This window comes from Rosa rugosa, chromosome 5, assembly GCF_958449725.1.
Source record: "Rosa rugosa chromosome 5, drRosRugo1.1, whole genome shotgun sequence".
In the NCBI taxonomy this organism is placed as follows: Eukaryota; Viridiplantae; Streptophyta; class Magnoliopsida; order Rosales; family Rosaceae; genus Rosa; species Rosa rugosa.
In genome coordinates, this window is record NC_084824.1 from 12,208,545 (window position 1) to 12,222,330 (window position 13,786).

At 40.5% G+C, this 13,786-nt stretch overlaps 2 protein-coding genes and 1 pseudogene across 2 annotated transcripts; all 3 read right to left on the reverse strand.

Moving 5' to 3' along the window:
* Positions 1-1,408: 1,408 nt before the first annotated feature.
* LOC133710550 (uncharacterized protein At4g14100-like) lies at positions 1,409-2,355 on the reverse strand. The gene is made up of 2 exons (XM_062136648.1): positions 1,817-2,355; positions 1,409-1,673 (listed from the first exon to the last, which is right to left on the reverse strand). The coding sequence occupies exons 1-2, from the start codon at positions 2,295-2,297 to the stop codon at positions 1,498-1,500; spliced, it is 657 nt and encodes a 218-aa protein (XP_061992632.1). The 5' UTR covers positions 2,298-2,355; the 3' UTR covers positions 1,409-1,497.
* Positions 2,356-3,531: 1,176 nt separating this feature from the next.
* Positions 3,532-7,244, reverse strand: LOC133711208 (glycine--tRNA ligase, mitochondrial 1-like; annotated as a pseudogene).
* A 626-nt stretch (positions 7,245-7,870) lies between these two features.
* Positions 7,871-12,684, reverse strand: LOC133708162 (uncharacterized). Its single transcript, XM_062133616.1, has 4 exons — positions 11,246-12,684; positions 9,845-10,416; positions 9,530-9,749; positions 7,871-9,301 (listed from the first exon to the last, which is right to left on the reverse strand). Exons 1-4 carry the CDS (start codon positions 12,461-12,463, stop codon positions 7,952-7,954), a joined length of 3,360 nt encoding a protein of 1,119 aa, XP_061989600.1. The 5' UTR covers positions 12,464-12,684; the 3' UTR covers positions 7,871-7,951.
* Positions 12,685-13,786: the final 1,102 nt, after the last annotated feature.

Consider the following 13,786-nt stretch of genomic DNA (forward strand, 5'->3'; position numbering starts at 1 on the left):
AAGACAAAATAGAGAGTTTTCTTTCTCCAGCATTTGATGGTAGATCTTTATAATAATTTTGATGGTAATAACAATTACCATCAAAATTATACAAGGGATTGGTAGAAATATTTAAAAGATAAATTGAATTATACAATAACTCATACAATATTGCTCATTTTCTATCTAAGATAATGATGGAGGTGAATCTTGAACTATATCAACTAACAACTAACATTTGTTTGCTGTCTGCTTACGCCTGTCGAAACTAATTACAGTACCTTCAAAATTAACATAGCTACAAATTATGATCCGGAAAAGATGCGTTGGAAAAATCAGTTATTTATTGTTAGCATACCTTTAACTTATAACATATTACTCTTAGGGTGAATCTCAAGGTTTTCAAACCGCTACATATTAAGAAAAGATAAGTAACGGTTTGAATATCCTTCGTCTCTTATTCGTAGATTTCAATTTACTCCAATATCTCAAAGGAAAAAAGAGACACCTACCTACCTACAAAGTCAATTTAAGTTGTTGTATCCAATATCTTAAGGTCCATCACCTACATACAGATTCTACAACTGAGTTGTTGAAACTGAGCATCAAGACTGGACTAGAGGATGAAGAAGGTGGTGCGCCCCATAGGTTAACTATTGTCTAGTCATAGATATTTTTCTTACATTCTACCATCAAAATTGCACTTCTCATGCGCTTTGTGTGAGCTGAAGAGTCGCATGTCGGATGGCCACAATTCCAGCAAGTAAATATTACTGAAGTATCTTGTTACTGCCATTCAAAACAAAAATTTATGTGGCATATTAAAGAGGTTGCTTCAGCTTGTGTTGGACCAGTCTGAACAACAAAATTAGCTTCTACACTATATGTATCTAAGGAAAGATACATTACAGCAGGAATGCCAAAATCTCTTCCCAAGTTCCCAAGCCCTCACTGAGCTCCCTCACAGTAGATGCTGCCTTGTTCACACTAACATAGATTTGATTTTTGTTGTGAGATTTCTACTCTCAAACACAATTATATTACCCCATGATGAATGAGTTGGTGATTTTCTGCTTGCCATTCACCTTTATGCCTTCCTAGACTATATTTTCTTTTTCATTGGTGGCTGGTACTTATGCACCAGTAGTGCAACTGAAGCAAGCAGTTAAGAGTCGGGATTATGAATGAAGTGCCCTAGGCCTATTTTCCCTTCCGAGATCTCTGATTGCCTGGACAGCTGGACTAACAATCTTTTTCAGAGAATTGCTGCCGGATTGGATTATGAATTCAGGAAAGAAGATCACAATGTACGTTATCAAAGAAATTAGGAGTCTAGAAGAGATCTGTCCTTTAGTTTTATTTTCAGTTTTGGCCTAGTGTCCTGGATTAGCTAGGAGTAGTTTTCCTAATCACCAAGGAAGATCAAACATATTCTCAACAAGTTTAGGATAAAAATCTATACAATAATTAATTAATATTAGAGTACCATTAGATCACATGAATAGAAAATGAAGATCACTAAATCCCCATGAACGGACTTCTTATCAACCCGGCCATAGAAGCACCAGTGATAGAAAACCCTGCTCCCTTGTTATCACTTTCAGCTTTCTTATCAAAACAGTAGACAGGAGCTTGCCACTTTGCATCTTCAAGCACAGCTCCGACCTCAAATGTCATCACATGTGCCTCCCTCCCTGCACATATCGAAACAACCAAATCGATTCCAAATTCGACTTCCACAACCCAACTGATAAAACCCAGAATCCGAATTTCGGAAATATGAACCGCAAAGGGGATTGATCAAATAATGTAATCAATCACTAGTGCCAGCACTTACCTGTGTAAAAGACCCAAAGAACAGGCCTCTTGGTGACAACGTCCTCATAATACTGAAGAAAATCGACCTTGGTCCAAACGTTGCAGAGGAACCCATCCACGTGGCGCTGACCCAGATACTCAGCTCCGTCGAGCCAATTTGGGCGGAGAATACCTACTTCAAGTTGAACGCTGCTGCAGCTTTTGGAAGAGTCTAAGCTGTAGAAGAAGGAGGTGCCGTTGTTCCATTCGAGGTCGTAGAGGATTGAACCCAGCTGGTCCTGTACGATGTTGAAGTTTCGACCGTTGGGCCAGTCGTACCAGAGGTCGATTATCTGGAGGGTTCCGGTGTAGTTCATCACCAGAATTGAGTGGAATTGGTGGGGCCATGTGGTCGGTAATGGGCCTGGTTCGTGTGGGAGAGATGAGGAGGAGAGAGGAGAGGTGAGGAGGATGAGGATTGCGATGAAGGAGGTGTTGACTTTGGCTATGGAAGAAGACATTGCTACGGGGAAGTTGGTAGCTCAGTTCTGGTCTAACAGAGGAGAGTATCATTTGATGATATCGAAGTGTTGGTCAAATTGGGACAGGTGGCTCAAATATGTAACGACTATAGTTTTTTTGTCCAATCGAAAAAAAAAAAAAAAACAACAACAACGATGAAGATATATTACAACATAGCTTTCTAACGAAGTAAGATGTAAAAAACTTGATATTGCCAATGATCATACAAATATACACGGAATACAGGATTTTTTTTGTGAAAAATCACTGTTCCAAAATGTGATTAAGATTTTGATTTAATTTCTTGTGACTTGAAAAAAATGGATTATGTTGAAGTAAAAAATGTTTTGTTTTGTTTAAAGAATAAAAGAATTTTAGAAAAATAATTACAACTAGATATCCATCCTAACAGGTCTATTGATACATGTGCTAGCTGATAGCAGCCAACCAACAAAGTGGAATTTATTGCAGGGTATAAGGCAAAAATATTAAGTTGACAATTAGTTATTCACTATCCGCATACTGCACACAATCGTGTAATAATCTGGCGTCTCTTCTAGCGACTCTATAGTAATCATTATTCAACGTCATAAACACTAAGAATAGTCAAGTTGTAGTTTGAGCCACCTCCCTCCCCTGTTTGCCAATTTCAGTTTACTCCAATATCTTATTGTACTCCTACTTGAAACCAAGTATCATGGCTAGAGAAGAGAATGAAGAAGGTGGTGCAGCGGTCGTTTAAATATCCTCTAATCATACAAATTGCAATTACATTCTACCATCAACTTGCACTGATCTCTTTCAATGCTTGTGACAGATACCGATCATGCGATTTGTATGAGCTGAAGAGTCACATATTGGATGCCTACGATTCAAGAAAGTGATTAACTATATTGTTATTGACATTCAAAACAAAAAAAATTACTGTCAAATTTTTTTTTTTAAAGCTTGGATAGGTGAGGAAGAGATCCTTCCTATCCTCTTAAATTAAGAAAAGGAAAACAGAGTACAAAGGAGGGGAACCAAAACCAAAACCTCCCAAATAAATCAGAAAAAGGAAACATGAAACTAACGAAAACGGAAGTTCGGAAGACCCAAGTGGTCTCTGTTACAATGTGCAAGTATAAAGGGTGGAGCAAAGTCCCACCAAATCAAGCTTGTAGAATTAGTACCAAAATTCGCTAATGCATCAGCAACTTGATTACCTTCTCGAAATATGTGAGATGAGCGGAAATTCATTTGAGAAATACGATACAAGCAATTACGTCAATTCTGTTACAGGTGTTCAAGTTTCTGACTTTTGCCAGATTTCATTACTCTGAGATTGGATATGAAATTTGGCAATTACCATTTTTTTCTTTTTTCTGTTCTGTGTAACTCTAATGGTTCGTGACCCCAACTTTGATCGATGCAAATCGGAGTGTCATGTAGTTTTTCATCAATGCCAGCTACTTGCTATTCTTGTATTAGCTAAAGTTCCTTCAGCTTATTGTGCAAGTACTTACTATTAATACTTAGTAATACCAAAAAGATTTAGTTCTCATATTGGTCAATATTCAAGAGGCAACCAATCTGAACAACAAGATTAGTTTCTAGACAATATAAATCTGAAGCAGGAACGCCAGAATCTCTTCCACCGTTCACTAGGCGACCACCACACATCTTCCCAAGTCCTCAAGCCCTCACTGAGCTCCTTCACAACAGATGCTGCCTTCTTCACACTAACACGGATTTGATCTCTGTTGTCTCTTTCACGAATTGTCACTGAGGATGTAGAATCAACCGTTATTGCAAAGGGTACACCGAGTCACCGAGCTCATCAGTACGTGCGTAACGTTTCCCAATCGAGGTACCTGATCAAAATCCAAAATACAGTTAACTTGAAACTTAAAGTAACTGCTTGGTAATTAGGCCAAGCATGAGAAGCTCATAACTGAGGGCACGTATGGAGATAATTCTCAGTTCCTACCTGTAGTATCCATTTTATGCGATATGCCAGCAGCAGTCAATGACTTGGAAATGTCCTTAGCAACAGCCTCAAATTGTTGGTTCCGAACCAGAGGGAAAACCGTGCACTTAAAAGGCGCCACAAGTGGGTTAAAGCGAAACACATTCAATTGTTCATCCCCAGTTTTATCTGGTCTGGTGTAGAAGGAATGCTCAAAGAGACAATATATAATCCGCCCAATACCAAATGAAGGCTCGATTACTGAGGGTGTGAATTTTCTTTGATGTTCTCTTGTTTTAACCTTTGAAATTGTCACCATACTGCTCTTAATAGATGCATGTTCCCCAAGAGTGCAGACAAAGAAGTCCACCTCCCCTTTCGAGTCTATCTCAGCCTTCATCTTTGAAATTTCTTCTTCATTCATAACCTGAAATGCATAAGTTAATAAATATACTCAAACAACATATACAGTAGTACGTCATAGAGGAGATTCTCTAGAGTTCACCTCCAAAGCTTCAAGTACATTCTTTTGCTTCTTCCCGAAAGCAGGGCCAATCTGTTTCTTTACCGGAGATATAACCAATTTCTGAAATTATATAACAAAGTCAAGAATGATATATGTTTGGAGAGGGTCCATATATATGTCATCACAATACCTTTACTAATTACAGTGGTGATGCACAGAATGCAAAAGGTATTACCTCCACGTCTCTTGGTTCTGAAAGTTGTTCATGTGCCTCGAGACGACTTTTCCCCTGCTGAAGAGCAGAAAACAATTGTCTATGAACATAGACTTATCATATTAAAGCATAACATTGTAAATAACATCAAACAAGTCCTAACCGAATGAGCCTTCAAGTCATATGCAGATCTACCTGCAATACCGACGCACTCAATCCAGCCATAGGAAGTCTCAATCTCAGCATCCCAGCAGTCAGCAGCATAGTGAGCCATTTCTCTAGCAAGGTGTTGCCTGAACCTCAAATGGTTCTTGTCTATACCCAGACGAGTGAGGAAGAGATATACTCTCCCAATGAAGTAGCCAAGAGTTTCATTCTCCACAATCTTGGAATCCAAAATGATATCAGATCATAGTCAGTAATGTCACTGGAAGAGATACAAAAGAAGAAAAAGGAAGTTGCGTAAAATGTGATAAATCCAAACCTTAGAATGCACCGCTTCACCCACTGAGATTAATCTTGCAGATTTCCCAGGCTTTTGTTCATCCCTTGGGAACATCAGAAGTTCCAACTTCTCAACGCTGGGGAATTTCAGGTGAGATTTGTCTTCAGGATCAACAAAGTGCTCAATCTCCGAGAGTGTGAACTCACGGACTCTCAACAGGCCTTGGCGAGGAGATATCTGCACATATAGCAAAATGTCAGGAATTGACACAAGCTGGACATCCACTCCCCAACAAAAACCATTCAAGCAAACCACAAATTACAAGCATTCTCGTAGTGGTGAAAAACAAGAAAGAGTGAACAAAACATGTATAAAGCAGACATTATCTTATTATTTTGGATCATGAGAGAAAATCCTGGCCAACTTGAGCAACAGCAAAAGGCAGCTTGCACCCATTGTCATAGTAAATGTCCATAAAATTCACAAATATGCCTTGTGCAGTTTCTGGGCGAAAGAAACTGCAAGTATGATGTAATATATAAATATTTGAAGGAAAAAGAAACAGCTAGCTCTGAACTTCTTTAATGGTTCAAATGCTCACCCAGTGCTCGAACCAGACGGACCAATTGATGTTTGAAACATCAAATTGAAAGGATAAGGATCTGAGAGAGGATGGTTATCTGTTTCAGGGGCTGTAATCCCATATTTCTTGATGCATGCACCCAGCTCTTCAGCTTATAGACCGTCCAATTTCGAAAGCACTTCTTTCAGCTCCATTCCATCTCTGAACTAATGTGACGGTCCTCTTCAAGCTTCTTATTGCAGAAATCCTTGAGCAAGTGATCAGCCCGGTAGCAAGTCCCTTTCTTCTCATCCTTAACCATGAGATCAGTGAACTTATCTACATGGCCAGATGCCTTCAAAACAGCCTCTGGCGTGAGGCAAGGGCAGTCAATCTCCCACATGTTCTCTTCATGAACAAAGTGCTGCATGATCAAATAGCATAGAGATCAGAAACAAGGCCTCAAAGCCGAAACTGACACACGCACACAGAATTGGTTAAGTTAACCCTAACCTGATGCCAAAGTGAAAGGACATTCTTCTTGAGTTTGCAGCCGGGCGAGCCATAGTCGTAGAGGCCAGCAACGGCGCCGTAAATCTTGAAAGAAGGGATGGAAAAGAAGCGCCGTTCAAGAACAGCCCAGAGCACGGCGGGAGCTTTCCGTATTATCACTCATGATGCAGGTGGATTTGAAGTCCAGACACGCAGTCGAATGTTTATTGCAGAAATTGACCTAGTCTCACAAGAACACTTCCAACGATTTGAAAAAAAAAACTGTTGACAAATTGGTGTGGCTAGAGGTATATATATATATATATACGGCTGATGTCAACCAACAAAAAAACTTTCCAGAATAATTACTTGGGGATCAAGTATCCTAAAACCCTAAATACTAAAAACCCTAATAGGCTATTAATAGGGTGATGAGTTGAAATTCTAATTTTACGGGAATTATTTGTAAAAATCTGGGATTTGTAGATTGTACCGGAAAAAAAAAATCTGGGATTTCTATTCCTGTCTCGAGACTCCTTTTACCCCCGCCATCATTATGCAGGTGCCCGCATCAGAGGCTCTACATCATAATCATCGTTGTCAATCATGCAGCAAAGATTTCTGTAGCATATATATCCAGCACTTGTCTTCGAAGTGAGGAGACTATATTTGCAGTTATCACAGATGATCCTGTGTTTGGAAGGAAGGAGAAGTAGTTTTTATTAGAGGAGAGGGGCAAAAGGGAGGACCAGGCATTCCAGATATGTTAACACAAACCAGTGCAATTATGGGTGCCGGACAGGGGGAAGTAAACGGCATTATCCCTGGTTTTGTGTATGGCATAACAAGTAGTGTTGGTTCATCTGAGACTGGTTTGTCACATTAGGTTAGCTTCGCTTGTATTGATCATTTTCCTGTATTAAATTAAATCCTTCTGTTTGTTCTGAAACTATCAAGGAATTTGGAACATTCAACACAAACTGATCCAACAATGACTCGGTATCTCCTTCGATATAATAGACAAACAAAATAGCAACTGAAACCCAGTAAACATCAATATCGGAGCTCGACAAGAAGTCTAAGCCAGCAAGAAGACCATTACCGTAGCAAGAAGAATAATTTCCCTTGATAAGGGGAAAGGCACAAAACTCATGTTTAATTGTTTAAACAAGTACAACAGAAGTCGCAGTGCACAACATTGCAATTTACTCAAGCTGGTAATTTGGACAAATATCCCCAGTCATTTTAGAATTCTAAGTGGATGCAAGGCATTAAATATAAGGCTATCAGCTATATGAGATGACCAAATAAACCTGATCTTTGCTTGGACTGTTAACTCATATACTTTAAGGTCTCGGTATAATTACTTGCTGTAATGGCTCAAAAGGCAGCCGACGGTTCAGGCATTCCAGGGCAAGTAAAAGCCTAAATAAGGGTAAGAACACTTGAAACAAAGGAACAAACCTGAACTTTTTCACTCCTGATCTGAAAATTGCCAAAACATATAGTACAGAGTATGTGTTTGTCTAAATATACTTCAATCCTGAGATGTACTGTTGTCTAGATACTAGATACTGGGCTAGGGAATAAATAATTCCTAAGAGACCTAATATCCTAACCTTCAGCACATCTGTTATTATTACAGATGGCAAATTAAGGGGCATAGTTATCAATGGAGTTGAGTCTGTCTGCTTTGTTAAACTCCACACGTACCTGTTGAAAAGGATATGACTCGGGAATGTAAGAATAAGGAGTGCCAAATTCTTCACAGCAAAGAACCAGTCTGGACCACCGATTTCCAATCCCCAACCTACATTCCCATGCCAGATTTCTTCCCATATGCTGTACACAGCAGTGATGACTAGGTAGGATGATATAACTATTGTAACAGGGAAATATCTCTGCTTGTCCCCAAACCCAGCAACAAAATCTGAGTCCTGGTTGAGTAGCAGCAAAATCGGTGCCAGGAAGAATATTGCACGATTTGAGCCACCTGTGAGATTGACATTTAAGATGATGCATATGGCAAAGCACATCACAGTAGCAACATTACCAACTGCTGGCATCCATGCTCCCTCAGCAGTCATTTTCTTGATTGTGAAGGATGAGATACTAGAAGCCCGGCGCTGTTGCATGAATCTCATTCTTGAAGGAAAGCTAGTAGATGTGCTTTGACCAGAAAGACTGTGTCTGATTCCACTCCTTTCAGTAGCCTTTTCCCTCAATAATGAGGCGAGTTCATACTTTACCTCCAGAGCTACTAGCATGAAAATTGCTGCATAAAGACCAAGAAGAGATGTCCTTGCCCCCTCAACAGCAAATAGAGTTGTAAGCTTCCTCTCTTCTTCTCCCAGGTCTCCAAATCCACCATCCCCAAGAATGCTTTTAATTCTCACTTGGCCCTCCAAAAGATATGTCACAGGAAAGAGAGCTACTAGTAAAGCAAATATCCATGGAAGCAGCTTCGTACTTGAGGCAGATGGGAAATGAGTGAAAACCACAAACACAGAGGTACACACCATGGTTACAACAATGAGGACATGCAGGACAGCTGCCTGGAGGAAGAACTCAGTAGATATGTAGATACCTAGAGCAAGTCCCATGGCTATGGAATAAAACACTCTCAACTCAACCATGTATTTGATTGGTATAACAGATGTAACAGCAGCTAGAGTAAGCAGGATAGCCACAATTAGCAGCCATGATGGCCACATAGGCTTTGGTGCGATGAACCCGTATATGGAGACGTCATCAACAGACTGACGGGCAGCTTTAATTAGGTCAGACCGGTAAGTCCATGATACTGGAATAGGTGGTTGTAAAAGGATAAAGAGCAAGCCAGTAGCCACCACCAGCACTAAGCATCTCTTCGCAGGCTGCACAGAGGAGTAAAAAATAATTAGTTATACACCTGTAAGTTCGGTGATAAAAAAATGTTCAGTAAAAAGCTTCATAAACTACATGAAGTTTGGAAAGCTTTATTCTTTTCTCTTCGTATAGCTCAGTGTGGTTTCCAATAATGGTTATAAACCTAACTAACTAGGAAGTGATGAGAAAAAGTGAGGAATTCTCTTATTATATAAAAGAAAAAAAATAATACATACCAAGACATGAGAGAAGTGGAGAGCCACAATAGGGACACAAGCCAAGCCCATCAAGACAATACAGAAGCCCAGGAGTAGGCCATCAGAGGGAGCTCTTCCATTCCACCACTGCAAGGCTTCAAAGATTGTTTCACGACAAAACCAAACTGATAAGGAAACCACACCTGCATGTGTATAACCTTGCCAGGTTTGCATCTTTGAGGCTGTCCTTGACTTATCCCTGTAAACCCCAGCAACCAAAGAACCAATAAATTAGATATTTACAAATCAAAGGCCTATGAACCTCTAAAAACTAAGTTAAGACAGAGTAATTACTTGTAGAGAAGCAATGGTGGCGTTACAGCCAACAATAGAACAGCTGACATCCAGACAACCGACTTTGATGAAATCACTAGCATACCCAGCTTTGCAGAATAAAGACATGTCAAAATCCAAACTGCCTTCGCACCAATTCGATGATCCGCAGACAGTCTTCTCACCAAAGCTAAACCCACAAATGTTGTCACGAGAACCATGTAGCTTGGATACATTACATCATCCTCAAATCCATAATAATATATCCCAGAGTAATTAAAAAATCGGTTCTCAATGTGAGATAAAAGCAATGCATGAGTGACTAAACCAATCTCTGTCAAAAAGTGGAGCTTCGAAGGAAGTAGAGCTAGACCAGGAATAGTCAAGGCCAAGACAACATTCAAAATAACAAGTTTGCAGAAGGATTTCAGGGACATGCCTGCCATCCAAATATTTAGATCCCAGAAATTGTGCATTACAAACCATGTAACCATCAGGCTCCCAAGCACAACAAAAGCAAAGTAGGATGGAACACTCTTCTTTGTAAAAAAGCGAGCCAAATAGAAGCCAGCAACTGAAGGCAGTGGAAGGAACTGTAGGACAAAGAGAAGCAGTAGTTATTACTTGTCCAACATTTATAACCTTAAATTAAGACATATCACAATGCATTATATCATCCATTCCACTTTCCTTTCATAAAGCTGACGGGAAAATACATACAACAATTAACATGACGTTCAGTTTGGCAAATATTTCCTACAAAACATTACTATCATATGGTGCCTAAGATTGCAAGACCGCAAAGGTAACTGAAGTTTCAACAACAGAACGAATTACAGGATGGCCTAACACACTTCATTTCAGTGATGTTTTAGAAAGATAAAATATTGAAGCACTTTGGTGACTTATACACTAATGAAGTAAAAGCAGAAAGCAAGCTCAAGCATACCAACAGCCCAAAGAAATGACAAAGTGGCTAGTGTGTGCTCTACTATGTTGACAGAGTTAAGTGCAATGAGAAGTGAAGTGAAGGTTCCCAGAAACCATGTGCGCTGCAGATCCGTTATTCATTGGGGTATCCATAAACTATCATTGTACATTGATTCCTCATGCAGTTGACCGATTAAAATCAACTTTTAGTTTGGCAAATTGTAAGAGATATAATGTACAGTGACTGTCTCACCAGATCTCGACACAAACTCTTAAACCATCCAATAAACCTGGACTACTGAATTCGAAGCAAAAAGATTTGTGAACAAAAAGAAATTTATAGCAGATGCTATTAGTATATTTTAAGTGAAACAACCTATAAGTGAGAACGCAAAATTACACCACCTATATCTACCTGATGGCTGATGTAATAGCTAAAGCATGATTGTTAACAAAACATGTAATAGAGATCTTAGGAGGTGAATTGCATACCAAAACAGGAAATCCGACAACAATAGCTCCAGCAGCACTAACTACAACAGCCAGAGCAGTGAAAGCCAGGGAGCTGAAGGCATCAGATATCATACCCAGCGCATAGGCACCAGCTCCAGCTGCACCTCCAAGCATTGTAGTAGTCACCAAAAGGTAATTCAAAGGCGGAGGCACCTGAATGTACCGCCCAAATGAATGGAAAACGACTCTAATCTCCAAACAGATTACAACAACAACCAAAGCAACGGCGCCATTCATGACTTGAATTCCTCGCAGCTGGTTCGGATTCTTCGTGACCCACCAGAGGGCTCCCCTGGTAGAGGCCAGGAGCTGGAACAGGAAAGGAATGAAGAAGAGCAGGAACAAATCGGAAACCGCGGCGGCGGAAGAGAACATGATGGAGTAGTGAGAGGCAATGTGGAAGAGTAGCGGGAAGAACAGCAGATACAGAGTGTGGATGCAACTCTCGAGGGGGCTGAGTATCAAATTCTCATCGGGAACCTCGCCGCCGTGGTACTTGGAATCCTGCTTGGTCTTGAAAGACGAAATGCGAGGGATGGAGTAGAGCCAATAGAAAACGCAGCTGAAGGCCATGAGGTAGTAAGAAGCATTGCTCATACCGACGGCGGAGATGGTGGCCCAAGTGAAGAGTGAGGAGGCGGCGAAGGGGACACAGGCGAAGAGGAGGCGCTCGAGGGCGAGCACAATTGAAGGATTCTCGATTTGAATCCACTTGAACTGGAGGGAGACCCAGACGCCGATCAAGAAATTGGTCTCGGCGCAGAGGAAGGCGGCGAGGCCGGCGAGAATCCACGAATTGAAGGAGGTCAACAGCGACGAGCTGAAGAAGAAGGCGATCTGAGAGAAGACGAGGGAGAACCAGACGCCGAAGAAGGCACCGGACTTGAAGTTGAGGGCGTCGATGATGTAGGAGATCATCAGGCCTAGGGTTAGGGTCGCGACGACCGGAGTGCCGCCGAGATCGAGGAGGAAGGCGGCGCAGGGGACGAGCGCGACGGCCATTCTGGCGTTGTGCGCGAAGGCGGCGGCCGTGAATCGCGAGTTCTTGAGAGATCTAGAAGCAGCAGCGCCGTTGCTGAAGCGGGAGTCGGTGGGGCTAGGGTTCGGGGAACCATTGCTGAAGAGAGAAGAAGAAGCGCTCGCCGCCGTTGAGATGTACGGACGGAACAACCGCGGCTGCAGCTCCGGCGGCATCATTGCTTACTTTATCAGTGTCCGTCAGGACTGATGGTCTAGTCGTTAAAGAGTGTGTCTAGTGTGGGAGACTTTTCCGGCGATGATTTCTTCTTTGTTTAGCTTTGGGGAGATTTGGAAATGGGGAAGCCGTGACGTGTATTGGGAGTGTTCTGGCCGTTGGATCTTGATCTAGCGGGCTATATTTGCCAGTGCAGGCTACGAATGGTGGGTGACCCGTTCGTGACTGTTCTACTTCTTTTTTCTTTTTCTTTTTTCGAATCAGCGGCGTGTGCTTCCCTGTATATTCTCTATTTTCTTTGGGTGTTTAGGTATATTTTTACTGATTTACATATATAGGACTATAAATTCACCAATTTTGACTTCTTCGAATTGTCAATTTTTAAAAATAAAATCTTAGAGCGTAATAAAATAATTTGGACTTCACAATCAAAATTAATTAGCGATGTGATCTGTAGATCTCCTACGGAAATTCATACATGGAGTGTTGGGATTGTGCTGACAGAGTGACAGGTACGTGTTTCACGTCAGTCCTTTAAAGGTTGAGATTATAAGTCTGCCCTAGCACGGAGGTTTAGGCTAACTTTACTCTCTCCAATTTTTTTGTAACAATTAGCGATGAATAGAGTTGACTAAAATTATAGGCAACGTCATCATTTTCTCAATATCTCGAGTTTGTTTAAAAATGAATCAAATTAGTATTTGATTTTCGGCTCGTAAATTTTCTGATTAGTCGAACTCATTTATACAGTGGAAATCACTTAAGGAACAGTTTTGAGGGACCATGGAGGACAAGTAAATTTGACAACTTAAACACGTTCCCTTAAAAATTGTCTTTTATGTAGTAATGTTTTACTCGTTTATAATTTATATTTTGAACTATGATAGTCTTCTGTTTGGAAATAAAACTCGATGAGAGAAGCTCTTTACTTACAGTCAATTTATTTGATTTAACGCTTAAAATTGAGAGTTAAAAAAACAGGCGGCACTATCCTACATTGGAAAATATTGGAACGTAGAGAGTTAACTAAATTTTTTCCAGCCTCTCTGACCAGGGAAAAAAAGAGTTTGGGCTACTGTTTGGTCACTTCAGTAGGTAACACTTCATCCTTTTCTTGACCTGATTCTTTGGGACATAACTATTGAGTGTTTCTAAATGTACCCAGCAAATTACTTAGTGAACCCAGCAAATTATTTATATTTAAATATTATTTTTAGAAATCTACTTAAATCCAACAAGTTTCCCAAAATACCCTCCATCTTTAACAAAACCATGCACCTAGCAAACAATCTCATGATTTCCAGCATCCTTCATTAATGGTACTC

What these genes read in the sequence shown, in the direction of transcription:
- LOC133710550 (XM_062136648.1), bottom strand. Translation starts at nt 2,297, where the DNA reads ATGTCTTCTTCCATAGCCAAAGTCAACACCTCCTTCATCGCAATCCTC. An exon ending in TCTTTGGGTCTTTTACACAG is followed by an intron (nt 1,674 to 1,816) that starts GTAAGTGCTGGC and finishes CGATATGTGCAG; the next exon opens with GGAGGGAGGCACATGTGATG.
- LOC133708162 (XM_062133616.1), bottom strand. Translation starts at nt 12,463, where the DNA reads ATGATGCCGCCGGAGCTGCAGCCGCGGTTGTTCCGTCCGTACATCTCA. An exon ending in TTGTCGGATTTCCTGTTTTG is followed by an intron (nt 10,417 to 11,245) that starts GTATGCAATTCA and finishes TTTGTCCTACAG; the next exon opens with TTCCTTCCACTGCCTTCAGT. An exon ending in TCCACTTCTCTCATGTCTTG is followed by an intron (nt 9,302 to 9,529) that starts GTATGTATTATT and finishes TCCTCTGTGCAG; the next exon opens with CCTGCGAAGAGATGCTTAGT.